At 41.6% G+C, this 27,877-nt stretch overlaps 1 protein-coding gene across 1 annotated transcript; it reads left to right on the top strand.

The window, feature by feature from the left end:
- Positions 1–663: 663 nt before the first annotated feature.
- eif2ak3 (eukaryotic translation initiation factor 2-alpha kinase 3) lies at positions 664–27,715 on the top strand. Its single transcript, XM_027142084.2, has 17 exons — positions 664–1,164; positions 12,698–12,827; positions 18,322–18,516; positions 19,072–19,202; positions 19,295–19,577; positions 20,052–20,220; positions 20,331–20,471; positions 20,563–20,685; positions 20,820–21,040; positions 21,537–21,646; positions 23,471–23,593; positions 23,690–23,839; positions 24,620–25,307; positions 25,496–25,672; positions 25,796–25,897; positions 25,996–26,058; positions 26,987–27,715. Exons 1-17 carry the CDS (start codon positions 905–907, stop codon positions 27,161–27,163), a joined length of 3,243 nt encoding a protein of 1,080 aa, XP_026997885.1. The 5' UTR covers positions 664–904; the 3' UTR covers positions 27,164–27,715.
- The last annotated feature ends 162 nt before the right edge of the window (positions 27,716–27,877 follow it).

The raw sequence follows: 27,877 nt of genomic DNA on the forward strand, positions 1-27,877 counted from the left end.
ATTTTTCACAGGATTGTGGATTTTGTTTGTTTTTCCGCCATATGGCCACAAGAGGGCAGCACCGGTTGTGTGTTTATCACCAAAACCAGTCTACACAGCATTTGCACTAAGGCAGTCATTTCTAAAGCCATGTTTGTATAAACCTCCCATTGTAGCTTATTTATTACGCCGATTTGTCTCTAAAACTCTTTGGTGGTGCACAAAGTCTCGAACTTTTAAGTTTTAAAGTGCCGGAAAAGGAAACGTCAGTCGGTCAGTAAACACACGGCCACGTTGCTCTTTCCATCCTTGTACTTTTCTGCTCTGTCGTCTCATGAGGTTTAGGCCCCGCCCCCTCTCGCAACACCCCGCCCCTATTTTATTTTGATTGACAGGGTGAAGACAAAACCAGATTCCTCCGTGTTTTTTCAACCGCCAATGTAAACGTACCAATTCCGCTGATCCAATCCGTTTATTCTATTTAATAACGTACACACCGCTGTCTTGCTGGTTTGTCTGGCCAATCATATTGTCTGTTTGGTGGGCGGGACATGTTCCAGACTGACATTAGTGTCACCCAATCAGATTCGGATTAGTGGACGCGATCACGCTGATTGAGTTACACGTGCAGCTATAGAGGTGCAGCGTTCAGCTTCACGCGAAGGAGATCATTTTGCTCGTCCAATCAGTGTTGGGATCCGGTGAAGGCGGGGCGTTACTAAGGCACCGCCGACTGCAGGTAAACGCCAATAACATGGTGCCTCGGCGACTAGTCTGTTTACGCCAAGAAACGGGAACAAGGAGTTGTTGAAAACGTTTAAATTTCTACTTTTCTTTTGTAAACCGAACAGATTTTATAGTTTTATTTTTTTTATCGTATTTTCGGTTATGGGATTGCTTGAGTACTGATGTGTCACTTGTCCCAATGGAAAGGGGGCTTCGCTTTGGCAACGTGGGCAAATCCCTTGTGCTGCTGCTGTTGATGTTGAGAGCTGTGAGTGCGAGCACCGTGCAGTTTAACTCTCTGTCCCGGACAGAGCTGGAGACAGCGGACACGGTGATGGAGCACGGGCTGGAGAGCAGCATCGGGGACGCCACGGTGGAGGACGACGAGAACAGCGCGGCTGGAGAGAGTGAAGATCCGGCGGCCGGAGACAACGACACAAACGTCAACCAACACGCCAGGTAACAAACATCACCACCAAGCTCCTTCACCTTTTCACACCCACATCCGATTGGTCTCTTCAACTCCAGCAGGTTTAATCTTGTGTGATAAAGTAGTTTTCGAGTAAAAAACATCAACAACAGCGATCAACTTCCGGGAAGTTTGTTAGCGAGCGCGAGGAGTTGCAGAAGCTGAGGTAATGTTAGCTCATGTTAGCTCAGTCTCTCCTCATGACCGTTACAAACGTGGCCAGCTCACAGAGACGCAAACACTCTTTATAAACATTACCAACATATTACAGTTACAAGTTGAATTGGATTAGTTCAAGAGCTTGGCTAGTTTAATCTCTGGTTTTTTATTAGCGAAATCATCCTATTATAAGGTTTTAGTTCATAAACTCGTTCACCTCACTAAACCAGTACTTTACTAAAATGAAAATGATAGATTTAGCTACATGCAGGAGAATGTAAACAGGTTCTGCTGGATTATTTACTACAACCTGCGCACTTTACATGATCTGGATGTCCTGTTTACAGGCAGTTATAAAGATCTCAGTCAATCCGGATTACTTCAGATGGAGTAGAAAATTCACGTGAAAGTCAGTTTCGAAGGTCACAGAAACGAGAATGAACGATTTGGGTTATTTGTTTAGCTTTGCTAAAAAAGTCTTATTTATTGGAAAGAACTGTTGCGTGTTGGATATAATCCTGATGTGTGTTTGTTGTCGTGGGGAATCTGAAGGTCCTATGAAGAAGCTGTAGGACGGTGTGTTCCTATCAGATGCTGTGTTCAGTACGATGGTAAGAAATGGGTGAATTAATGAGCCCTGATGTGAGATTGTACAGAAACATGCCGGGAATCTCGAGGTGGTGTTTTGTTTGCGATTCATAAGTTTTCTCGTGACAGAAGCGGAAGTTTGTGTGAGGCGGGTGTGGCGCATCCTAAATGCGCACCGATGCGTCCTGAAACGCAGCCCGTTTCCACAGGCACTAAAGCGGCTCTTTATTCGAATTGAACCGAATCGAATCATTGTGTTTGTGTTGGCGTCGTCATTGGGCTTGTGTAACTTGTGCACCTGCGCATTCTGCTGCTACACACGTGTCAATCACAGTAAAAAAAAAAAAAAAAAAAGTACAGGGACATGTTGCTTCTCGCATCTCCCTTTATTTCTCCTTATCTCATTTACTTTATATCGTATGTGTTTCTGTGCACTTCTGGTCTGGGTCCTAGTTTGGCACAGTTACTGTCCACTGAAGCACACCGAGGGTGTGGTGTTAACTTCATCAGAATGCAGCAGGCACACCAGACTAGTTCAACAACATTGAGGCCACACTTAGTGGTATTAAAGGATGAATAAATGGTTATAAATGATAAGGTATCTACAAATACCATTTGTTTTTGCTAAAAAATTAGCTTAGGCCAAATAACAGTGTAACTGTACAAAGTCTGTTTTAGAGGCATCTTTCCATTTTAAGAACTGTTTCTAGAAGCACGTTTCCAACACATCCATTTTTTTTAACTTATGCAGTCTCTAATCTGACCTCGGGGACATGGGGAACAAGGCAGGGGACATCGTGGATGGGGCGCTAACCCATTGCAGGGCAAAAACAACACACAACGATTCACACACAACAGACAATTTAGAGATGCCTACCAGCATGTCTAAAAAGCATGTCTTTGGACTGAGGAAGGAAGCTGGAGTACTTTGGGGAAACCCCCAGAGACAATGTGCAAACTCTGCACACAAGGCGGTGAGGGGAATCAACCCCAGAGATGGATAGATACTTTGGCACAGTTTACAACGAAATGAAGTGACAGACCTTATGGTGCATAAAATGGTAAAAAGAATTATGCATAAATATAAAAGGATAGAAACATTAACATAAATGATCCTATAAAATGCTATTTAGTTAACAGGTAGTAAACAGCTGAGATATTGCACTTAACATTTTGCACATGTGAACAGTGCATTTTAAATGAAGTACTTTATAAAACTTTATAGTTTTGAGGTAGTGTACCCTTTGATGTCTTTTGTACAAATTTTTGGTTGGGAATAAATATGAGGTGGCAGTCTATGTAATGTGTAGATGTGAGCGTCTGTAGTGCAAATAGTTACGAACATTCAGTGATGGTGTGTTTAAGTGTGAGGCGAACATGCTAACCACTAACGCACCCGGTCTTAATTATGTTTTTTTTGCAACTGAGATTATTATTATTATTATTATTATTATTATTATTATTATTATTATTATTATTATTATTATATTTTCCTTATCACAACTATGAGTCAGTATCACCTAATTGTGACCTTAGATCTCACAACTGTAAGATATTTCAAAATTGTGACTTTGTATCATGCATTTAATTAATTTACATTGCACTCAATTATTTGTATCTTGGTGCTTATGTTTCCAGTAATCAAAACAAAACACAGCAACGTGTAAACAAGCAGTATAACTCACCTGAGGTATCCTTTTCAGTGAGAACTTGCCACTCTGTGTCTGGGCTGAACAGCTTAGCGTACCTGCGCTGTCGGCTAGAGTTGTGTATTAGTGATGCGGGTTAAACAGAAGCGCACAGTTGCAGTACCTCATGCCTGTGGAGATGCAAACCCGGGTCATTATTTGTTAAAAATAAAAGTTTTGAGTTGGTCACTGATATATTAACTGACTGATATATTAGTTAAGATGGATGAAAAATGAATGAAAAACTGTCAGTTACTTTAAGGTGCTCAATATGTCATTTTGTTCAGAAAGCACAAGTTTTAATACATCATCTAAATGCAGCATGAGGTATGTGGTTAAGGCGTTGGGCTATTGATCGGAAGGTCACAAGTTCGAATCCCAGGTTCGCCAAGCTGCCAACTGCTGGGCCCCTGAGCAAGGCTCTTAACCCTCTATTGCTCCGCGGTATCAATTGAAATAAAAATATAAGTCACTCTGGATAAGGGTGTTGGCCAAATGCTGTAAATGCAAATCATCTACAACTTGATTTAGTTATATTTTCAGTATGTCTTCCGTTCTGCACTGTTTACTCCAGGTTGCACAGATGCACTTTATGTGGCTAAAGCCCTATTCGGACGGGACTAGTTTTACAGGGGGTCGTTAGAGAAATTTCAGTTTCACAGACACACTTTGTGATTTTAATCCCGTCCGAATCTGCCATGTCTGTCTTTTTCTCACACGACCTGTGTAAAAATTCCGGCGCAAAATACCTACTGTTTTTCATCAAAATCGGCGCTCCTCTGAGAAATCTAATCCCGTCTGAATGCAAATGTCTGTGATTGCCGAAAATGTTTTTTCCAAAGCGCGTTTTCTTGTCTGTTTTGGTCAACGTGAACTACCGTAATAACCCTAGCGCACCGGTATTCAAGTTTCTGCTTTCTGCACACCAATAATGGATGTAAATGTGTTTGCTACCCTGCGAAGAAATAGAAAAATGAAATCAACAAGAGCCAAATCATGTAAATTGTTAAGACTGGCTACTGTAATCTCAGTTTCAGGTAAGAGTACTTTCATTTCTATAGTCAATTACATAACGTGAAAATTATATAAAAACGTATATTTATTCCAGTGGGTTTATAAGAAGTTCTATATAAAACCATATGATGTTAAACAAGTTAAACATTATGACCATACGCAATCCACGCATCCTGGACATGTGGTCTTGTGCAACGCCCACATGTATAACACAGACACTCCTACCTCCGTAATAAACACAGAGATGTTAGTCCCGTCCGAATCCATACATGAAATGACAGACGTCGGCTGAAAAAAATTCTAACTCGAACGTCCTTTGGAAAACTAGTCCCGTCCGAATAGGTCTTAAGACTAACTTACTAAGACCTTATAGCTCTGTCTTTGCTTTTATGTAGCATCCTGGTCCTGGAGAAATGTTGTCTCATTACACTGTGTACTGCAACAGCTATATATGGTTGAAACGACAATAAAAGCTTCTTGACTTGATGTCCTTAAATTATCTTAAGCTGATAAGAACTATTAGTTCTTATCTAATAGTTTAACTAATTTAAAAGTTAAAAAATGTTTTTTTTTTTTTTCCAGGTGATGTATAAAGTGTTAAATTGTTGAGTTTCTTACTGCTGATGTTTACAGGATCAGTCTTCCCTCTCAGTAATACTCATTCGACAGCTCATAAAAAGTGCATGGAGGGGATCTGCGGGTGGGAGGAGCGGCTTGTTTTGAAAGAGCGTGCTTGAGTTTGTATGGTCCTTCAAACAAGGCTCAAATGCAAAACAAAGAGATTGATGTGCTTAACTGTTATATCGATGGACACTGATGGCTCATTGGTTAAAGTCAGTGAGCCTTTGATCAGAAGGTCATCAGTTTAACCCCTAGCACCATTAGGCTTTTGAGACTTTTAACTGTCTCATAACTGAATAAACAACCAAGAGCCCACAGTAGGATACGCAAAGAAAAGAGCTTCACTGAAACAAACCTGCACACGTGATCAGATCCGTCATCTGCCTTCATCTGTCGGTGTTCTATTTAGTCGAGCAGACTGACTCATAAATATCCTGACTTGTGGTATGAGACATTACCTTTTCATATCACGCTGTTGATTGTGTTCGCGACTTGATCTGCTAATTCAGGTCGATGATGTCCTAATCTCTTATGCCACAATATTTCTTTCTGTGCATACGGTCATATTTTTTTTTAGGCAAACTGCCTAAAAGTATGATGTGATCCTAAAATGTTGCGTCTTTGTATGTACACTGTGTACTTGGGATCCATTGTATACATTTTCTCCCAGTCTACACACACACCTGATAATAAAATGGCTGGATTTTGTGATGCTAAAAAGAAAAAAAAAGAAACCAGGAGTAATTATATTAGAACATTTCCCCACTTTTAATATGAAATTGCAAAGTTGACAAATAAAGTGAGACATGTGTTGTAAGTCACCCACGTTTACACACATTCCTCCAGAGTTCACTGAAGCTGTGCCTTTTATCCAGATGTACTAGTCTCCTACACAGCTGCAGCCCAGATTATCACACATTAAATATGACAAATTCACACCTCTGTGTGTATCCCACGTTTGCTCCTTTATTACAAGTTTCACTCGCTGTATTGTATCCGAATACAGCATAATACGATTAAACACAAGCCTGAATGCTTAGTTGTTGTTGTTGTTGTTTTTTTTTTTTTAAATTAGAGCTACATGTGTGTATTAAAAATTTTAAACCGCCCCTGTTTTTAACGCGTGCGTAAAGCCGGTAACACAGAGAAGGCAGCCTATTGTGCTCGGTTCCTAAGAATCAACACCCGCAGGCCTTTCCTGAGACGTGGAACAGCTTAACTTGGGGGATGGTGTTCTCTTGGGAGTGTTTCAGCGATGCACAGCCTGGCTGACTGGCAAGCGGGAGTGTAACCCAGAAACCCTGGAGACTTGCACATACTACACTACAAAAGCAAATACAGTAGAGCTCCGCTTTGTGATGAACGTCTCAGAGACTCGTTGCCGCTTCGAGAGTGCAGCGGCACAAAGATCAGTAGTGGAAGAAAAGGAAAGGCCACTAATTTCCCTTGTGTGAACCTCAGCGAAGATGATCAACAACTCACTTGAGCAGTGTTTCACTATCAGGCAACACAAATGTAGCGCTTTAGATCACGTCTCGACTAGCTGTAGCTGTACGGATTATGATCGTGTCGCATCTCGTCGGGTCTCTAGAACGGAACATCGGGAACGTTCTCTCTAAAACAAACGGAGACGAATTAAGTTTAAATGTCAGGAGCCCAGTTAATATTCGCATCTCATTTAATCATTAACTAACTTGATGGATCCAGATGTCTTTAGAGAAGGATTTTGAGCTTTCACCTTGCTCCTGTTCTTTGTTCACTAGTGTGTGTGTGTGTGTGTGTGTGTGTGTGTGTGTGTGTGTGTGTGTGTGTGTGTGTGTGTGTGTGAGAGAGATCAAGCCAGATCAAACACAGAACATGTGTGTTTGTGTGAAATAGCAGAAACGAAGCTGCTGTAATATCAAGATATTTATTTTCTTTTCAAGAACCAGAAGAAACTGCTAGCTAGATTTTTTTATTTTATTATTTTTTTATCTTCTTCTTCTTCTTATTATTATTATTTATTACTTTTTTTCATATTTTTCTTCATGAAGTATCAGGTGATGTTGCTCAAGATGTATTTGTCTTAAGTTGCACTTGGTCATTGATTAAAACATAATTTCCATAATGACAAAGTTGTAACTGTAAATCAGTTATCTTATGGACTTTTTGTTTACTTCAGTGTGTGTGCGCGCACATCCACCATGCTAATCCAAGTGTGTAGCTGAGCTTGACCTGATTGAGTGTATTTTTGGACTAGTGGCAATTCCTGGGAGACTTGTTGTAGAAGTAACACTTGAAGTGCCCTATCTGACACACACACACACACACACACACACACACACTCTTGCTGTTACAGCTCTCTCTTCTGCCTGCCTGGCACAAACCGTGGCAGACGTCTAGCTCCAGCTGCCTACTGCTTAGCAACAGCCAACCAGAAGCCTCAAGCTCGGAAACTTGTTGGCCAATTAGAAGAAAGGAAGGAGAAAGTGCTCAGAATTTGAGTTGAAAGAGAGAGAGGAGCAGGAGAGGAGAGCGCCGAGTCCATGTGCATGTTTTAGAGTTTTCCAGGTCTGTTGCGCAAAGAAAAAATTTGTGAAGCCGAAGGAAATGATCTTGCTCTGTGATTTTAGCAGGTGCAGCAATAACTTTGCTCACATCACTGCTTGAAAGTATTTTTCTCCAAAATCTGTGCAGTATAAAGTTTATTTGTGATGAAATCATAAAAACCTTTCAATATTGTCAGCTTTATTTAAAGGGCAACACCAGCGCCGTGGCTCAGTGTTATTGTACACAATTAAAGAATCAGCTTCATATTTGTTTTAAACATAAACTAAATCTTTGCTGAGGGAATCTGCGTAATTGTTTTTTACAATTAAAGTGAAAGGAGTCCCTGGCTGAGTGTTCCAGACCCCCGAGTTAGGTTATGAATGAGCACCGTAGGACTTCTCTCGGCTTTAACAGCGAGTTGTTTAGAGGCCAGTGGATTTGTTTTAGTTAACACCGACTAGGGCGGCATTTCTAACCTGTTTAGGACCTCCACACAAGTATTATTCTTACCATTTTATAATCACTGCAAGGACAATTTAAATATTTAATAACTCGGACGAGCGCTTCAGCTGCAATAAAGCTGTTAATCTGAGCCTAGCCTGCTCCCGTGTTCCAGAAAAGTTATGACACCACTTTAAAAGCCTGTTAATTCGGGTGAGCTTTTGATTAGATATTTTCCCATTATGTCAGCTTGCACTACACGAGGAGGATGTTTTAATTGTTAGGAGTCATCGCTGATGTGAGAGAGAGCGTGAAAGAGAGAGAGGGAGAGATCATCAATATGAATTTATTACTTGTTTCAAAGTTCCCTTATTTGTTTATCAATCGTTTCAGAGTGACTGCTTGAGACTTTGCTGAGGACGCGCCCTGCTGCAGTGCTGCAGTGGGTGGAGAGCACAAGAAAGGTGGGGAGAAGGGGATGAAAAATGGGGAGACACTGTCAGGCAGATCTTTTAAACTAGCGAAAAACGCACTGTGAAGGAAAGCTGCGAGCGCTAGGACCCAGCATTCTCTTCTACGTTTTGGTTTCTTACTGCTTAGCAACAACAAATCAGCTGCCCAGATCAAGGCCAGCCCTTGACCAATAAGAGAAGCAGAGCGGCATGCCATGGAGTTTTGATTTCAGCGCCTGTGAGTTGATTTCAGCGCTGAGAGAGAGAGAGAGAGAATACAGGAGGGAAGTAGCAGGGATGAGTAAAATTACACACTGTTGATGATCAGGGTTAGATAGATGATGGTATTGCTTGGCCTCAAAAGATTTTTGACTCATTGTTGTACAACACAAATAAATGTCTGTATTACTGTGTTGGTCATGTAGAAGACTACATGGTAAAGTATGTGTAAAGAAATCATGTAAAGGCTACTGGAATAGCCAGTGTGCTTACGACCACATGATTGTGAGTGTGTGTGTGTGTGTGTGTGAGAGAGAGAGAGAGAGCGAGCGAGCGCTGCAGATGGCAGTTTGGGTGTGGTTGTACGTGACATGAACTTTAATGAGAGAATCCATGTTTGGACACTTGTTTGGACTTCACATCCTAATCAATATGTGCAGTAAAAGCCGATGATCACAGAACCTTGTTTCATCACAAAATCAAGTTTGACAGCCAATTACTTAATGTAATCTAACTACTCCAGCAGCAGCACTGAATGCTGTTTGGCTTTTTGTTGTGTCTACATAAAATGCTGTGTGTGTTTCTGTCTTGGTGTGTGTGTGTCTGTCTGTCTGTGTTTCTGTCTTGGTGTGTGTGTGTCTGTCTGTCTGTCTGTCTCTGTCTTGGTGTGTGTGTGTGTGTGTGTGTGTCTGTCTGTCTCTGTCTTGGTTTGTGTGTGTGTGTCTGTCTGTCTCTGTCTTGGTTTGTGTGTGTGTGTCTGTCTGTCTCTGTCTTGGTTTGTGTGTGTCTGTCTGTCTGTCTCTGTCTTGGTTTGTGTGTGTCTGTCTGTCTGTCTCTGTCTTGGTTTGTGTGTGTCTGTCTGTCTGTCTCTGTCTTGGTTTGTGTGTGTCGGTTTGTGTGTGTCTGTCTGTCTGTCTCCGTCTTGGTTTGTGTGTGTGTGTCTGTCTGTCTCTGTCTTGGTTTGTGTGTGTCGGTTTGTGTGTGTCTGTCTGTCTGTCTCCGTCTTGGTTTGTGTGTGTGTCTGTCTGTCTCTCTGTCTCTGTCTTGGTTTGTGTGTGTCTGTCTGTCTGTCTGTCTCTGTCTTGGTTTGTGTGTGTCTGTCTCTGTCTTGGTTTGTGTGTGTCTGTCTGTCTGTCTGTCTCTGTCTTGGTTTGTGTGTGTCTGTCTGTCTGTCTGTCTCTGTCTTGGTTTGTGTGTGTCTGTCTGTCTGTCTTGGTTTGTGTGTGTCTGTCTGTCTCTGTCTTGGTTTGTGTGTGTCTGTCTGTCTCTGTCTTGGTTTGTGTGTGTCTGTCTGTCTCTGTCTTGGTTTGTGTGTGTCTGTCTGTCTCTGTCTTGGTTTGTGTGTGTCTGTCTGTCTCTGTCTTGGTTTGTGTGTGTCTGTCTGTCTCTGTCTTGGTTTGTGTGTGTCTGTCTGTCTCTGTCTTGGTTTGTGTGTGTCTCTGTCTTGGTTGGGGGGTATGTGTGTCTGTTTTGGTCGGGGTGGGGGTGTGTGTCTTTGTGCATGTGACTTGCTGTTTGTGTGTAAGTGTGTGACAGCTTATGTCTCTGTGTGTGCGCGTCTCTGTTTCGGTGTCTGCGTGCGCGTGTCTCTGTCTCGTGTAGTAATGTGTAGTTTGAACGTGTGTGTATATATTTTAAACATCCTGACTAAAGCTCAGCTCTTGCATGTGATGTAGCATAGACACACCCTGGTACCTGTAAGTGTGATCATATACAGTATTTATCTGCAAACATATCCTGCCCCACATCCTCTGTATAGTAGAGGTAAGGTACAGTTTTGTATCTGCCTGTTGTCCATACAGGAAAACTGCTGAAGAGGCAGAAATAGGTTTTGTGAATGCACATAAATGTAGCTGACTGTGTCTGTATGCTGTTGGAGTGTATAGTGTATACAAGTAGATACAAAGGACCTGCTGCACTAGTTCAAATAAACACAACACATCACACACAGTTTTGCTTGTGCTGCTTTGCATTGTGTCTAATCTAGTTGTGTGTGTGCTTTGTGTTTTCTGTGTCCTCTGTAAATCTGAGAGACCTTACAGTTTCGTGCCCCATATATCTTGTGCCCACTTCTGCTCTCTGTAGTGTTTTGAACTGCGCTGCTTCTCCGCAGGGGTGTGGCTTCACATCCACAACTTTCCCATGTGCTCACACTGCCACTGAAGTGTGTGTGTGTGTGTGTGTGTGTGTGTTACTTTTTAGAGCTCATAGTGGGATGGTGGTTGCTGCTTGCCGTTGCATGGTTACAGTGAGTCCTATCTGCTCACTGGCTTATCTTTTTCATGACACTGCATTCTGATTGGATGCCCTGTTACACAGCAGAGTTGTGATTGGGTGTGGGGCTAGAGAGCTTCTCCGTGATTGGTCTAAATACCTCAGATACTGTGTGAATTTGGGTATCTGTGTTTTTGCTTTGGTAAGGTCTCTTTTTGTCAGGGGTGTGTGTGCGTGTGTGGGGATGGGTAGATGCTCCTCACACGCATGTTTGGGTTTTGAAGAGCTGTTGCTATTAGAACATGTACTGCTGAGTATTTCACCATGACTTCTTACTGCTGATAAACTTCTCAACATGTTTGAGAATTAAGATTTAGCCGGATTGCAGCAAAAAAAAATCTGTTTGTGTTAAACAGTTAAAAGTTAAGCAATGGCTCTAAAACATCCAATCCTTTCTCTCTTTTCTTTCCCTCTTTCCAGACTACTATTACAGCTTAATGAACAGAATGTTAGGATGTTGTAAACAATTTTGTGAGAAAATTAATTTGATCGCTCTCTATCTCTCTCTCTCTCTCTCTCCCTCTCTCCCTCTCTCTCTCTCTCTCTCTCTGAGAAACTCTGCCATACTCAGTCACAGAGGGGTGTAGCCGGTGCAGTGTCTTCATTCATCCTACCAACACCCACTGCTTAGCAACAACCAATCAGTCCAAATATTTTTGGAGGGCACTAGCAGCCAATCAGGAGTGATGAGCTAAACTGTTTTACACTCTTGAATCCTATTGGTTGAGGAAAAACAAACAGTCTTAGCCTGCAGTGATGAGAATTCACGGGTATTGAGGTGCCCTTACTATCGGACGCCATCAGCGCTGATGTGCAGCGAGAAGTGTAACTCTGCCCGAGAGAACTCCAAAGCCCTGTTCCCTCCTCCATCCTCACTCAGACCCTCCCTGCCTCCTAACCAACATTTCTATTCACTTCTCCTCTGCAAGTATAGGCTTTTATTTTAGCTTAGCTCATTTTTAACTAAATCCATTCAGGCTGATGTATCCGGGTGAATGAAATATTTTGATCGAACCTGGACAAATAATTTTTTTTCTCCCTCTCAGTAGTTTGACAAAAAAAAAATCGTCATTTAATGTTATTAAAGATTAACATAATATAATAATAACAACAAGAAAAAAGTCTGTTTTTTTCTGTTTTGCTGAATCATAATTAACATCATTAGAGTATTTGATTAAAATGGTTCATTATGAACATCCAAAAAGTTTCAGGAAATGAAACCTCTTGTGTCAAAGTGAAACGAATTAGATGGATTTGCTTTTAGATACAATGCAGCACAAGAGACATAGATTTATTGATTATTGTCTTGGTTGATTGTCATTGATTTATTATTATTAATTTGTCTGATTTAAGAGTTGTTCATTCTCATTATGATGCTATGTTGGAACAAATCTCTATTTTTATTTATTACTAAATAAGTTTTTAATTAATTAATTGATCGATTAATTAATCAATTAAGTAATCGATCAATTAATTAATTACATTTTATTTCAAAAATGGATTTGTATTTATTTATTTATTTACTTTTTTTTTTACAGAAGCTTGGTGATCATAAGCACTCTGGATGGGCAGATTGCGGCTCTGGATCCTCTGAATCACGGGCGCAAACAGTGGGAATTGGACGTGGGCTCTGGCTGCCTGCTGTCATCCAGCTTCAGCAAACCAGAGGTACAAACAAACAAGTATACGTAATGTGTGAACAATACTCGCATGCCATTACTTGAGTTACATACACAAATATGTGACAATATGACAAGTATCCTATCACACTACATGATATGCCCCATTTGGTTTGCTCAAGTTATCAAACTAGTTTTGCATAAAACAGCAACGTGTTTGTGTGTTTAAAAACAAAACAAAAAACGCCTTTTAATAAAGCTCTCGGTACAAAAGGCTAAGGCATTGTTAACTATTTCTCTGCATGTGTTTGTGTGGGGGAGGTTTGTAACCCAACAGAAACATGGCTGGTCCAGCATTTGTGTCTGAAACTGATATATATATATACACATGCAGAACAGTATTCACTAGAGACTGAAATATAGCTTTGGGGAAGATTTTTTTGCCAGATTTACACTATGATGGATATATGTATGCACACATGCATACACACACACACACACACACACACGTTCCAACACATAGGCCAGGCGAGCTGTGTGACCTAACAGTTTGTTCTACTGGGAGCGCTTTGTTTGTGCCTGCACACTTGGTGTTCATAAAAATGTGTTTACACAGCTGTTCATACGTGTTTTTTGTGTGTGTGAGAGAGAGAAATATAAATTCCTAGGAGATGCACACAAATACACCAACCTTGCAAAAAATATTTCCAAATGCACGCGTGCACACTCGCACTCACACACACACTGCCTGCTTTGGCGGTAACCTCAAATGCCTGGCTGTCTTGGAAAGAGCCCTACCATTGGCTCTTAGCTTCTTCCCCCACCTCTTTTCCCCCCGGGTTTCACACATGCAGCCACTCTGATTGGCCGAGGCAGTCTGCTCAGTGATTAGAGCGGCCTGTACCCGTCTGATTGGCCCTCTCCATGGTGCACGCACAGAGCACTCACCTATAGCATGCCGTGGCACCAGGAGAGACGAGCAGTAAACAGAGCTGTCTGCACAATCACGCTGTCACAACAAGCGAGAGCAGGAGAAGTGATGGAGCAGAGAGAGAGAGAGAGAGAGAGAGAGAGGGAGAGCGCAGAGTGAAAGGGTGGGGGTGGTGTTTGGGGGGGAGATGGAGGAATGCCACTGCGTTGTGGTGTGAGTCATGCTGAGAGGATTTTAGGATGAGATAATGCCTTATGTGTGGAATGATGTCATCCACCCTGCATGCGCATGCACACCCACCTTAACTTGCGCACACATTCTAGCCTTCTTAATTTGTGTTTTTTATTTATTTAGAAATTAAATACAGTGCTTACTTGCAACATCTCCATCATTATGATGAATATTGCATATTGTTAGTCATTTCTGGTAGTTGGTCTAAAATAATTGATTCAGTGGGAATTAAATTTCATTTCTGAATACATTTTACTTAATTAACATTTATTATTCTAATTTGTTATAAACGTTTGCAAGCACCTGACAATCACGCACATATGTGGTTCTTCCCCGAACTGTTAGCACAATGTCAGACACACACAGTTGTATAGGATGTCTCAGTATGCTGTAGCGTTACCGTTACTCCTCACCAGCACTAAGGGGCTTTTAAAGCATGACATTGCTCCTGTAAACAAAGTGAGTTCCATGAAGAAATGATTTGCCAAGGTTAGAGTGCAAAAACTCCAGTGTCCTGCACTGACCCCAAGCCCACTGAACACATTTGGGATGAACAGGAACACTGACTGATCCCCAGACCTCCTCACCTGACATCAGTGCCTGAGCTCACTAATGCTCTTGTGGCTGAATGAGCACAAATCCCCACAGCCACACTTCAACATCTAGTGGAAGTTTTCCCCTGAAGATCGGAGCTTATTAACAGCAAATGGTCTAGGGACTGAATCTGGAATGGGCTGTTCAACGAGCACATCAGTGTGATGGTCAGAGTTTACAGAATGTCTATATTAAGTGACAATGCAACAATAGGTTATTCTAATAATATAATACTGTTTAGATTATATAAGCTTTAATAAAGCCCACATCCAATCCCTACAGGGATTTAAAAAAAAAAAAAACATGGTAACAAGTTGTGACTTTAGCACACTCTAGGACAGTTTAAATTAAGAATGCTTTGTTAACCAGCAAGCAGGAACTGGATGATTTCCCCAAACCTTTAGAACTGGTTTGAGCACATTGACATGTTGTTAACTTGTGATGTTTCAGGCCACTTGTTGGCTGGTGACATAATGTCCGCTGCATTCGGGTAGCTTTTCGTTGTTGGGGTAATCAGGGCTTAAAAAAAATCATCTCTGCAGTCACGAATGTCGTAGCTGCATATGAGAAACAACACCTTTATGGCTACAGAGAGCAACATCTCAAATAGTGCGACTAGCCAACAAGATGATGTGAGATAAAAGACACGGTACTGCAGACACATTGGACCTCTTATGTCCTACCAATGAAAGCTTGCAATGTTGGCAGATCACAGCTGATTTTCTTTCAGTCATTGTTATTATTAAGTTTCACTTATTTACTTTTATAATGCTCATTATTTCAGGGAATTGGAAATGGGGAAACTTTTCAGGCATATGTATAGTCAGTGCTCATATTTGATATATTGAACATTTGTATTAACACCACCATGTTATACAGAATGTGGTATTTAACACATCATTATCATTACACTCAGGGTTTTGCTCTGGTTTAAACTCGGGTAGTGCGGCTCTAAAAAGGATGCAGTGATTCGTCTGCATGTAAAAGCCTGAGCATAGTCTTTAACCTGATGTTGAAAAATAGAGTATTACACATTTTTCTGCAAATTCAAGGGCAATCACAGTCAGGTTAAACATCAGTAAACATCACAGTCAGGTTCTGAAGGTAGAAGGTCAGACAAAATTGTCCTCAAATCTGACTTGGCAAGGTTCGTCGATACCGAAGTGCTTTATTTGCACCGGAATTGATCTTGTGATTAATTGTGTTGTACAGAACAGGATTTATTTAGTGTTGCTGGAATACACAGTGTGTCTATACTTTAATGACAACAGAGCAACGGAGTGTCATTTACAGGGCGAGGTCTTTAGTCCATCTACCAGAACACCCAGAAGATTCGGCATAGAATAAAAGTTGACATTTAATGGTTCACTCCAAACCTTTCCAATACTAACACGGCATATTTAAATAGACCATTGCTAATCTGATGATGTATTTAGCCCATAGTAAGAGACACACAGCAGGCTACAGCCACAGATGTACAGCTAAAAGTAATAATTGAGCATTTAGTTCAGCTATATGATGAACTACTTTTCCTGTGTGGTGACTCCTGTAGCTCATGACAACTAATTCACTCATTCGTGATCCAAATAAATTGTCTAGTGTAATTTTTATTTATTGGTAGACTTATTTTAACAATGTGATGATGTTGGTGAACTGCACCTTAACTAAGCTTAAAGAATTAAGTCCTAACTCTAACCAGTCTCTCCTCAAACCTTCATGTTTTTTATGGGGAATCTAGGAGTTTATTGCTCCGACACAGTCAGCTTACAGGCAAGGGTCCTGATTTGGTCAGTGTTTTGGGGGTCAAACAGTTTTTATTATTCTTAATTTTTATATATTTTTATGATCTGTTTCTTTTATTTTTAATAACACCGCAGCAGTACCAAAATCACAACATGGCGCCTAGAAATTCAGAAGGTTACACTTCCCTAAACACAATCTAGATAAGAAAATCACGGTCTACATCAGAAATAAATCCATTCATGCATACAAATTAAAAATATACAGTATATTGAGAGAAATATTTAAATAAAAGTACAATAGAGTATAGAACATTTTAGAATTTTTATTTACTTTGTTTCCTTCAGTTTATGAAGATTTTTGTACTTTATACAAAGGAGGAAACTGTAGCAGTATGTGGTGATTTATTATTAGTTGTTTCTTTATTGTATTTTTTTTTTTTTAAATTGATCATTTATCATTTGTTGAATTATTTGGGAAAGCAGCTATTTGTGGAGTTCTTTAGATGAATCTTTTTGTGTGTCGGTGTAAAGCAGCAATACACAACAAACAGCTATTGGGGATTTAGATACCTGAAACCTCTCTGCTAGAAATATATTATTATAAATACTTATAGTTATAATAAACCTTTTGTGGCAGGTTTTACACCATGTACACTCTGCTCTGCATGAAGATGAATTTGCTAGTTAAATGTGGCAACTTAAGAAAAAACATTTCAAGGAGCATTTCATTCTGAGGACGGAATTATTTCCTGCCTTTAATTTAGTCGCCTCGTTATAGCCGACACGTTGGAAACAAACGTTCTCCTTTGAACATCAGTGTCACCGGTCACACTGAAGCAAATGGATTTGGATTTAGGTGGGTCAGAGAGGCTCTGGTAGAACGATGAGCTTGGTACGTGGTCTTTATCGAGTTTAGCAGAAAACACGAAGCCGAAGAACAACGCACACGTTAAAGCAATTCTGCATTCGATATCTAGCTAAAAATTTGGGTCGATTAGAGATGTACAGGTGTAAAAATCTTTGTCTTTGAGGTGTAAGCAATTTGTGCTAAATTATTTAAGGACAACTCACAGCAGCAATAGCAGCATATAGAGTATTTTTATTTCTCTAAGTATTAAATAGTGCAACTCCTTTTTTTTTTTAACTGAAAAAGTTGCATACTGCAGCTTTAAGCTGTGGCTGTGTGGGTGATGATTGGAGCAGGCGATCATACACCTGGATCACATGCTGGAGTATAACAGTGCTGCAAATGAATGAGTCATCAATTCTGTACACACACACACACACACACACACATTCTGTTTAAACTTCCTATTATGTGTGTAGTCATTCGTCCCTCGTTGTTCCTGAGATCGGTTGGGGTAAGGGACGATGAGATCATCTGTCAGTCACTACAAGCTGCTTTCTCTCTCTCAGCTGAGGGTTTCATGTGTACTTCAAGGTCAAATTAAGCAAAAGAAGCTTATGAGCACATTGTGTGGCTGTGTGTATGTATGCATGTGTTATTGTTGGTTTAATATCAAGGTTTGTGAGCTTAGATTTAGTATTGTAAACTAATATATATTTATTTCATGTCATCTAGGTAATGAAATAAACCAATAAAGCCCATTTATGTTTAGCACACAGTGGTCCAGGTCAGCATGTACTAAGTCCTTATTTTATCTCTGTGTTATTTTGGCAAGCAGCACCATATCAAATCTTTAACAGTGTCAGGAACACAGGGAGAAAATTCCACTGAATTCTCCAGTTTTCTGTAGAGGTCATTCATAAATCATTTATAAGGGTAATTCTTCTTAAATCTTTCTAAAAGACTGTGCTATTTCAGCAGTCCACACAGCCTTCATCTGGAATGTAGTGTAAAGTCACTGACCGCACAAGACTGGTCGAAATCCTTTAGGCCCAGTGGTGGTCTTTTATAAAGCCAAGGTTGAATTTTGGATGCTGATTTTCTCTTGTTTAGTCTGAAGCTATGGTTAAAAGCTGTGCAGAATATGTGATGTGTATAACCTAACATGTTGGCTGACTCCATGCTTGTTCCTCTTCAGGTGTCTGGGAATAAGATGTTCATCCCGTCTCTGGACGGAGCTTTGTTTCAGTGGAACAGGGACCGGGAACGCATGGAGGCTGTTCCTTTTAGTGTGGAGTCCCTGCTCGAGTCTTCTTACCGTGTTGGTGAGGACACTGTGCTGGTTGGAGGAAAATCGCTCACCACATATGGTCTGGGAATCTACAGTGGCAAGGTACACTGGCACAGTTGGCACGATTCCATTCTTTCTGACAAAATGTTGTTGCATATTTATAGAAACGTATGCAAAAATATTAGCTATATTATGAGCTAATATTAGTTAGCATTATCCAATATGCCTTTTTAAATAATTACTAATTAGGTCCGAAACCATTTTGCCATTGAGACTAACTGGCTCTTCCTATCCAAAGTCACAGTAAAGCTGAAGACCCTTAAAGGAAAGTTTTATCTGCCCTCTACCACATACATGGACTCACAGAAGCCACTGATTAGTTACTATCACACTGATTGACACTGGAGAGTAATGCCACGTCTCCCATCCACATAGCATGGACAATTTTTGCGATATTTAAAAACCTTCTGGCCAATATACTCTGGCAGCTTGAATTAAACTCAAGTCAAAATGAGCTCCCTAAAGACAACAGTGTCAAGCATTCATACAGCGCACAGTTTGGTTTAGCAATTGTTTTTCATTCCCCCTCATTTTTTTCTTCTTCTTCTTCTTTCTCTCTCTCTCTCTCTCTCTCTCTCTCTCTCTCTCTCTCTGTAGTTGAAGTATATCTGTTCAGCTGTGGGCTGCAGTCATTGGGGAGAGGAGGAGACCGAGCCAGAGGACATTCTGTTGCTGCAGAGAACACAGAAAACCGTCCGAGCTGTGACCCCCCGCAGCGGCTTTGAGAAGTAGGTCATATCCCTGTCCGTTCACCTCGAGACACACCGAAGCTCGTGCAGTTAACGTTTGACTCCATTGACCCTTTGTCTCTTTCTGTCAGGTGGAACTTCAGCGTGGGAAACTTTCAGCTAAAGTTTGTTCCAGAGACTGAGACACAGCTCAGCTCCTTGGAAGGGGAAACTGGCAACAAGGAGGCATGGCATGAACTGCCACATGACTGGCAGCATGTGATCCTGGAAGACGCAGAAGCACACAGTCAAAACCATGCTAACGCACACATACAGGCAGAAGGGATGGACCTGGTGATCAAAGTTTCTATTCCAGATTTGAAGGTCATGGCATTTAGCAGTGGACCTGGAGGACAGCTCATCTGGGAGCATAAGGTGTGAGCGCTTGAATTTTTGGTCCTCCCTGTGATGTGGTCAAAGTCCAAGATCAAACTTGGACATGTGTATGAAGATGAACTGCGTGAATAAGGAGAGAATTTTATATTTAAAAGTGAATGACTGCAAAGAATTGAATGAAAGAAAAGTGGCTGTTATGGGCGCAGCATCAATTCTAGTTCAAAATGTGCTTAATCTGCTAAAGTGAGGTACCCGATCTTTGTTCATAGTAGTCTTTTAATAGAACCTGCCCACACATAAGACATTTTATTCCCAGTGTACAGCACAAGAATGCTTTTGGAGCACATATCTGCTAACAGGTGAATAGCACAAGCAGTAGACCGTGTGTGTATACATGTAACACGACTACCTAACTGTTTCCTAAAATGAGTTTATCTTTGATCAGATGCTTAATAAAATAAAGAAAAATGATCATTGACATTAAATGATAAAAGGAGATTTATGTCTCTGTAGTTCTGCACACCTATTGCCTCAGCCTGGTTGGTCAAAGGAGGAATGGTGACCCCGATCAGTCTGTTTGATGACACCTCTTACACCGTCCAGCCAGAGAGAGAGATTCACGAGGAGGATGATGACCTCATGGAGGAGGCGCGTGGAGCCACGGAGTCGAGTATTTACCTAGGTATTGTGTGTGTGTGTGTGTGTGTGTATGTGTGTGTCCAGGAAAAATCTAGAATTTTAAAAAAAATCTAGAATTTGTTTAACTTTTGTTCTGTGTGATTCTGCTTCCAGGGATGTTTCAAGGTCAGCTGTATTTACAGTCTTCAGTTCGAATGACTGAGAAGTTTCCATCTAAACCCAAAGCCCTGGACAGCGACCATTCCAGAAGAGACATCATTCCTCCACCCACCGTCAAATGGAAGCCTCTCGTCCGTACGTTTGCACAATTTAACACGGACATATGGTTTGCGCCGTGGTAAATGGCTACGTTAAAGTAATTCTATTCTATGTCGTTCTATCGCAGACACTCCCTCACGCACTCCGGCGCTCGTGGGGACAAAAGAGTTCGACAAGTGCTTGAACAACGATAAACATTCTTATGAGGAGTACAGCAATGGTGCTCTGTCTATACTGCAGTATCCTCACGGTTAGAGCTGCTTTCTGTTCTTACTAACGTCCCAAACTATACTGTTGGTTGAAAGTTGTTTGTTTGTTTATTTTTTTCTTCAGAGGATTAAAATACTAATGTTTTGTACAATTCCCCTCTCTCCATCCATGCAGATAATGGGTACTACTTCCCATACAATTCACGGCACCGTGGTCGGCGTGAGGTAACTGCAGTGAGCGTACTACATACCATCGAGTCTGGGGGGATGAGGAGGAAAGACCCAGTGCTACTTCTGCCATGGTGGAAAGAGATCTTGGGCACCATCATCTTTTGCATTGCCGCTACCACTTACATCGTTCGCAAGTTCTTCCACCCGCACACAACGTACATCCGGGTAAGGCAGGAACGATTCAGGGCATACTTGCTCACATGAACAATGACAATTTAGAGCTGCTTTAGTTTTTGTAATGAACACTAACGCGATCCATGACTTCTGACCATGACGAATCCGACATCAATCAGGGATGTCTGAAAAATCAGTCGTACACAAGTAAATATCTTCCGTACTTCACTAGATACAGAGCTTTCAGTAGTAGTTTAAACAGATCTGAAAGTAATGTAATTACTAAACCGGCTAATAGACAAAGGCATGTAGCATGTTATTGTTATTGCATCTTACATCTGTCGTGTACAGGTAACCTGCCCGTCCGGGCTGTTTTCTAGCAATTTGAGCAAATTACTCAGACACTTTATACCATCCAAATCAGCCAGTCGAATCCCTTACAAATTACATTACCGCAACCCCTCTGGTAAACACTTTATCCTGATTAAAAGTGGTTAAGATTGTTTGGATGCGTTTCACACTTTGTTTCTCTCGGGTTTAATTGCAGCAGCGGAAGGAGTCTGAGACACAGTGTCAGACAGACAACAAGTATGAGCCGGACACCGGCGAACCCAGGGAGGCAGTCACAGACGCACGGCCCAGTGAATACGTGTCTAGGTAAAAGCTGTTCTCCATTACATTTACACCATTTGGCAGAACCACTCATTGAGAGTGAAGTAAAAAAGGGCTTAGCTATGCTATTAAAGTAATAGTCTAGCAAAGTTTTGACACATTTGGGACAACAAGCACAACCGAGACATGAACCTCGAAGTGGAGGTTTGCTATGAAAGCTTGGTGAAAATGCTGCTCTCGTTACAACGGGGCAGTGGCACAGCTGCAACCTCCACCCGAAGCAGGACACACTTAGCCACACGTACATGCCACAGAATACAACACCACACCCTTGCACGATTTGGGAGAGTGCTTTTGAGATTCCGGTGGCAACCATATGGTTTTCGAGAAGTCATGGCAGGAATGTCAGTTTATGAACAGCTGCTCTTACTATTTAGAGAAATTGTACACCCTGCTGCTTATTTACTGTTCATCACACCAAGGCTGCTGTCACCATAGGCAGAAAAAGTGCTGGCCTAAACGCCTTCTGGGCTGATGTATGAATAAAGTGGCTCATGCGAAACTGTAACCAAACCACTACCACCAAATCCTAGCAGGAACAGGTTCACTAGCCTTTTTTATTTATTATTATTATTATACAACCTTTTTTACATGCATCATAGGCTGATTGCCATCTCTAAATTGTGGTGTGTGTGTGTGTGTGTGTGTGTGTGTGTGAGAGAGAGATTATGCCCTGCAATAAACTGGCATCCTGTCCAGGCTGTACTTTTTCTTGTGCCCTGAGTCCCCTGGAACAGGCTGTATGTTCTCAGCAACCCAGTAGGATAAATGTAGAATATGGATGGCTACACAGACATTTCTTCTTTAACATTTAGTCTAAGGACCTTTTTACACCTGGCCACTTCATGTGTTTTCTCTGATCCGATAGCTACTGTATCTGATTTGTTAAAACTGTTCGATTTACATTAGGCCACATAAATACGTCTCGGCGAATCCGGTATCAATCCGCTCTTTCTACTCCCGCCCAACATGCAAATATATTTTACCACGCTTTGGTGTATGGGGTTTTAGGAATGCAATCAAAAAGAAGATGAAAAAACTTGTTACAGTGGTTATGCTACAAAAACCAGCATTTACTGTTTGCTGCATTTTCGCTGGCGGCAGCAGTGCATTTTAAGGCCCAACGAGACACCTGGGAGGAGTATAGCGCTGACGTGAACTTGAACAACCACATTCATTTACACCTGCCCAGTTTCATCTGAAATGCGTCCCAGACCACCTCCTGAAGTGGTTTGAACGATCGGATTTATGTCCGTCTCGAAAACATTTCAGAGGACATTTACACCTGGTCTTTTTACGATGGGATAGCTATGGGATCACAGAAAACGCATGAAGTGACCAGGTGTAAAAAGCCCCTTTATGTGACCAGGGCAGCTTACCTGGAGCGCTTTTTTCCACCAGACCCCATTGCAAACAGCCAGGTGCAGGGATTGATCCACGATATCAGACTCCAGTGACCGTGCCAAAATCAACAGATTTATTATATCTAGCTACATTGTGACATTTAAATATTCACCTTCAAAAATGTGTCCAAAGGAACAGTCAACGGCAAGCGTTTACATTTACCCAAGTTATAATACATGTCCTCTGTTCAGTCAGTCAAGGTTCTTTATTTCGAGGTCTGTACGGTGCAGCGTTGGCTAAGGAAAGGAAAGGAAGGTTAAGTGTTTACAAGTGTAAAAGCCACGTAATACTGTCTATAAATACCTTTTTCACATAAAGCAGACAAGCAATATCCATGTTTCTGCCCCCGTCTGTCAGTGATGGGATTTTTTTTCCATCGGTTGACGCTGTGCCTCTGTGTTGCAGGTACCTGACAGACTTTGAACCAGTGCAGTGTTTAGGTAGAGGCGGCTTCGGAGTTGTTTTTGAGGCACGGAACAAAGTCGACGATTGCAATTACGCCATCAAGAGGATCCGCTTACCCAACAGGTAACCACTGACATGTACAGTATATGTATAGTACAGCGTTCATATATACACAGTATGCATATGGTATATATTTAAGCATTTTGTTTGCGTGTGTAGGGAAGTAGCTCGTGAAAAGGTGATGCGGGAGGTGAAGGCCTTAGCGAAACTGGAGCATCCAGGTATCATCCGTTACTTCAACGCTTGGCAGGAGAGCCCACCTCAGGGCTGGCAGGAGGAAATGGATCGACGCTGGCTTAAAGATGCCAGGTACAATTAACAGAAATGCAGCGTGACATGATCTATAGAGCAAGCTTGTAGTTTAGTTATACATTAGTGAATGAGCTCTAAAACTGAAGGACATTAACAAGAGTTACATATTCATTTTCACTTCTGTAGAGATGTCAGGAACACACACACACACACACACACACAAACACACACACACACACACACTGGGTGATGTCTTCATATTTACAGGAAACATGAGTGTGTCCACTAGGGGGTGGTGTCATACAAACCAAACCAGATCATACACAAAGGAGGGTTCTGTGTTTTATTTTGGAAACCATAAACAGAAGGAGAAACGATGTACAATCATTTACAAACCGAGTCAGTGTTCTCTGTAAACATTTTTGAAGTGTTTTGCTCCTCTGCACCTATGTGCCCTTCAGTTTAATCAGTCTTCATATCCTCACTTCTGTCAATCCCAGAAGAACTAATGCTTTAGATTTAAATTATATTTAGTTCATCACTTTTACAAGGACAAGAAGGTCAACTGTATGATCCAACAAGATTCATCTACTGCCAGTATAAAGCTTTTAACCCATTATGTTTATATTACTACCATAACATGATATGATGTTTTCTGTATATACATCATAAATCCATTATATTCTGATGTGAGATCACCGTGTGGGAAGAAATTATAAAACGTCTTTAGATTTGTCACGTTTTACCCATAATCCCCTTCCCTGCATCTCAGGGAACATTTATATTCTGGGATACCTGAGAAAACGTTCCATGACCGTTCTCTTGTTTGTATTACAGTGCTACTGATTGGCTGCTCAGCTCTCCAGACCACGTGGAGGCTTTTTCTGTGAAGGTGCCTGTCCCTACTCCCTCTCCTCTGGAGTTGCAGTGTGAGTGTGTGGGTGGTTGCAGCGTTGGTGTACTTGCTGAGGATCACGTGTGCGTGGACGGCTTGGGGCTGGACAGCATGATGTCGGATCAGGACAGTCATGCCGACGTTGACCACAACACGGAACTATCGGGATCTCCGCATTCGTTTGAGCTCTGTCCTCCCCGCACGGTGGCCCATAACGACTGCACTTCTTCTTCATTTGACATCATTTTTGAAGACTCTGGATGCGATCAGCATGAAAACGACACAGAGCTCAGCCACTCCACACCCAATCAGATGCGGTGTCCCTCTCGGTCCAGTTCCAGATCTCAGCACACCTTTTCCTCAGACCCATCCTCTTTCACTCCTCCTCGGCCAACATCTCTAAAGCTGCCACCACAAGCTCCCACTCCTGCTCCACGGCTGGCCCTGACTCCCAAAGTCTACCTGTACATCCAGATGCAGCTGTGCAGGAAGGAGAACCTGAAGGACTGGATGGCACAGCGCTCTCAGCCTGAGCTCAGAGAGCACTCGCAGTGTCTCGGCATCTTTTTGCAGATCGCAGAAGCTGTCGACTTCATCCACAGCAAGGGGCTTATGCATCGAGATCTGAAGGTAGGACTTGCTCATCGTGCTTGCGTTGTACTGTATTAAATAATGTCTTTAAGATTTCTTAAGCCCTACTTTAACTCCTTGAACTTTTACGGGAACTGAAAATCCATAGATCTGAGGAATAACATGATTTCTTTCTCTATTTATATCTCTCTCTCTCGCACATTCTCTCCTTTCTTGCTGTCCATCAGCCCTCTAATATCTTCTTCACACTGGATGACGTAGTCAAAGTGGGGGACTTTGGGCTGGTGACTGCTATGGATCAGGAGGAAGATGAAGATGAGGAAATAAACACACTCACCCCTATGCCAGATTACGCTCGCCACACTGGACAAGTGGGTACTAAACTCTACATGAGCCCAGAACAGGTAAGTGTGTGTATTTAGATTTGCCCAAATAAGCAGACATATATCCGTATGCTAAACTGCATGTTGCTGTATGCTAATGATATCTATTTATTTATTTAATAATGTGTTGTTGTTTTTTTGCAGTTGTCAGGGAACTCGTACTCTCATAAAGTGGACATTTACTCTCTGGGGTTGATCCTTTTTGAGCTGCTCTGCCCGTTCCGCACACAGATGGAGAGAGTCAGAGTAAGGACAATCATGCTTTCATTCTGTATCAAACGTAACTTAAGCTGCTTCATTTCCAGTTCTTTCATAAAATGTAACACTTTGTTTGGTTTCTCTAGACTCTCACCGAGGTCCGGGAGCTACAGTTTCCTATGGCTTTCATTAAGAAAAATCTTCAGGAGGTTAGTGTTTTAAATAAAAGGGAAAGAATTGGGGAGGGATAAAAGAAGACTTGAATAATAGAACTGTTCTTCTGGAAACCTAACATCGAAATGTCTTCATCTTAATATAATTACGCATCATTTGTTTCAAACAATTGCTAATTTAGGGTTTGAAATCTAAATGAAACACCGCCCTCTGCTGGCTTGTTTTATTTCACAACGTTAAAAAAGAACAAATTCGTATCTGTATAAACCTGATACAGCTTCAATATGACTCGAAAGACATTGTGTAGTTCTGTAACCTTTTAATAACCATGGTGACTTTCTTAAGACGGGAATTTTTTCTCTTGGAAACCCATGTGCTATAAGACTATAGAACATGGGTTAAAAGGATTTATCCGGACTGACTTGCATTTATTTGTTATACAATTGCTAGGATAATGGCTTTGCTCAAGGGCCCATCAGTTGGCAGTGTTGGGATCTGAACTCCACAAACAACCTTCTATCTATTCCGTGGTACAACATCATAACCACTGAGCGACTACTGCTCATATTTTATAGCCAAATAACTTCTGGGATAAAAATGACAGTTGTCAGTAATACTGACTGATAATACTGTTAAATACTAGTTGATTGAATGACAGGAGGATATTACGAGCCTGATTTAAGGAACGCATGGTGCTTCATACAGGACACAATAGAAGGATCTTGTCATCCCAGCCTCCTCTGTTTAACTCAACCCTTTATTATCGCATCATCTGCACCCAGGGTTAAAAACCTAAACCTTTTTTCATCACTTACCCTAATTACCCTGTACTTACCCTTGTGCATAGTTGCACAAAACAGCTATTTTCCCTAAAAAGGTTGCTGGCAGTTGGCCTAATTATTTCAGCTGTGTACGCAGTACTGAGTGCTCTTTTCCTGATGACTTGATCCCTGTGTGTTTCAGGCTCAGATGGTGCGCTCCATGCTCTCTCCCGTTCCTGCCGAACGACCCGAAACATCCGAGATCACAGAGATGCCACTGTTTCAAGAGCTGGAGGTGCCGTGCAGAATCAGACAGCGCTCACGAACGTACAGCGCCTCATCCACAGGCCGACCATCACGACAGCTTTCCAGCAGTTAAACACCCAGATGTGCCCACCGAGCTCTCGCCACCCTCTCAGCACCTCAACTGGAAACGAACCACAATTTTTTGAGTCCTCACAATCGAAGCACATGCTATAATCTCAGTCTTTATCTCTAGAAAACAGGGGGAATTTTAGCCTCTCAGTCATTCTATCTCGAGCACAAACCCACACACGGAAGCCTGCCTGCAATGCCTCTGCCTCTCACCTCACCTCACCTGCCTCACTGCATTGACTTTTTTTCTCACTATCCGGGTCAGCCCCATCGCCTTCTTCCATCCTTTACACACTGAAGACTTTCACTCAGGAGAGAAGATGCTAACCAAACTGCTCGTCACGGATCAAGCTCAGATTCTGAAGCTCCATGATGGACGCGTCATCATCTTTACCTCAGTTGCTCGTCCATACCGTGTACACACACTCATGGATTTGTCATTGTGGAAATGAAACATATTACAGTGCTGAATGAAGGAAAGCTGATTAATGAGCTGCTTTGGAACGCTGGTCGCTCACCTTTTTTTTTTAATAGGAAGTTGCACAGGACTGGCTTCCTACAAACTAAAGCTACATTATTTCTAAGATTCTGTCAGTTTTCTCATTTATATTGTAAATAGTCCTAAACTCCAAAAGAGTGTCAGAAAATTGTTAATGGTGCATGATGGAAACTGAAGACATTTGGTTGAAGGTTTTTTTGGGCACAGTAGCCTTCTGGC

This window comes from Tachysurus fulvidraco, chromosome 4, assembly GCF_022655615.1.
Source record: "Tachysurus fulvidraco isolate hzauxx_2018 chromosome 4, HZAU_PFXX_2.0, whole genome shotgun sequence".
NCBI lineage: Eukaryota > Metazoa > Chordata > Actinopteri > Siluriformes > Bagridae > Tachysurus > Tachysurus fulvidraco.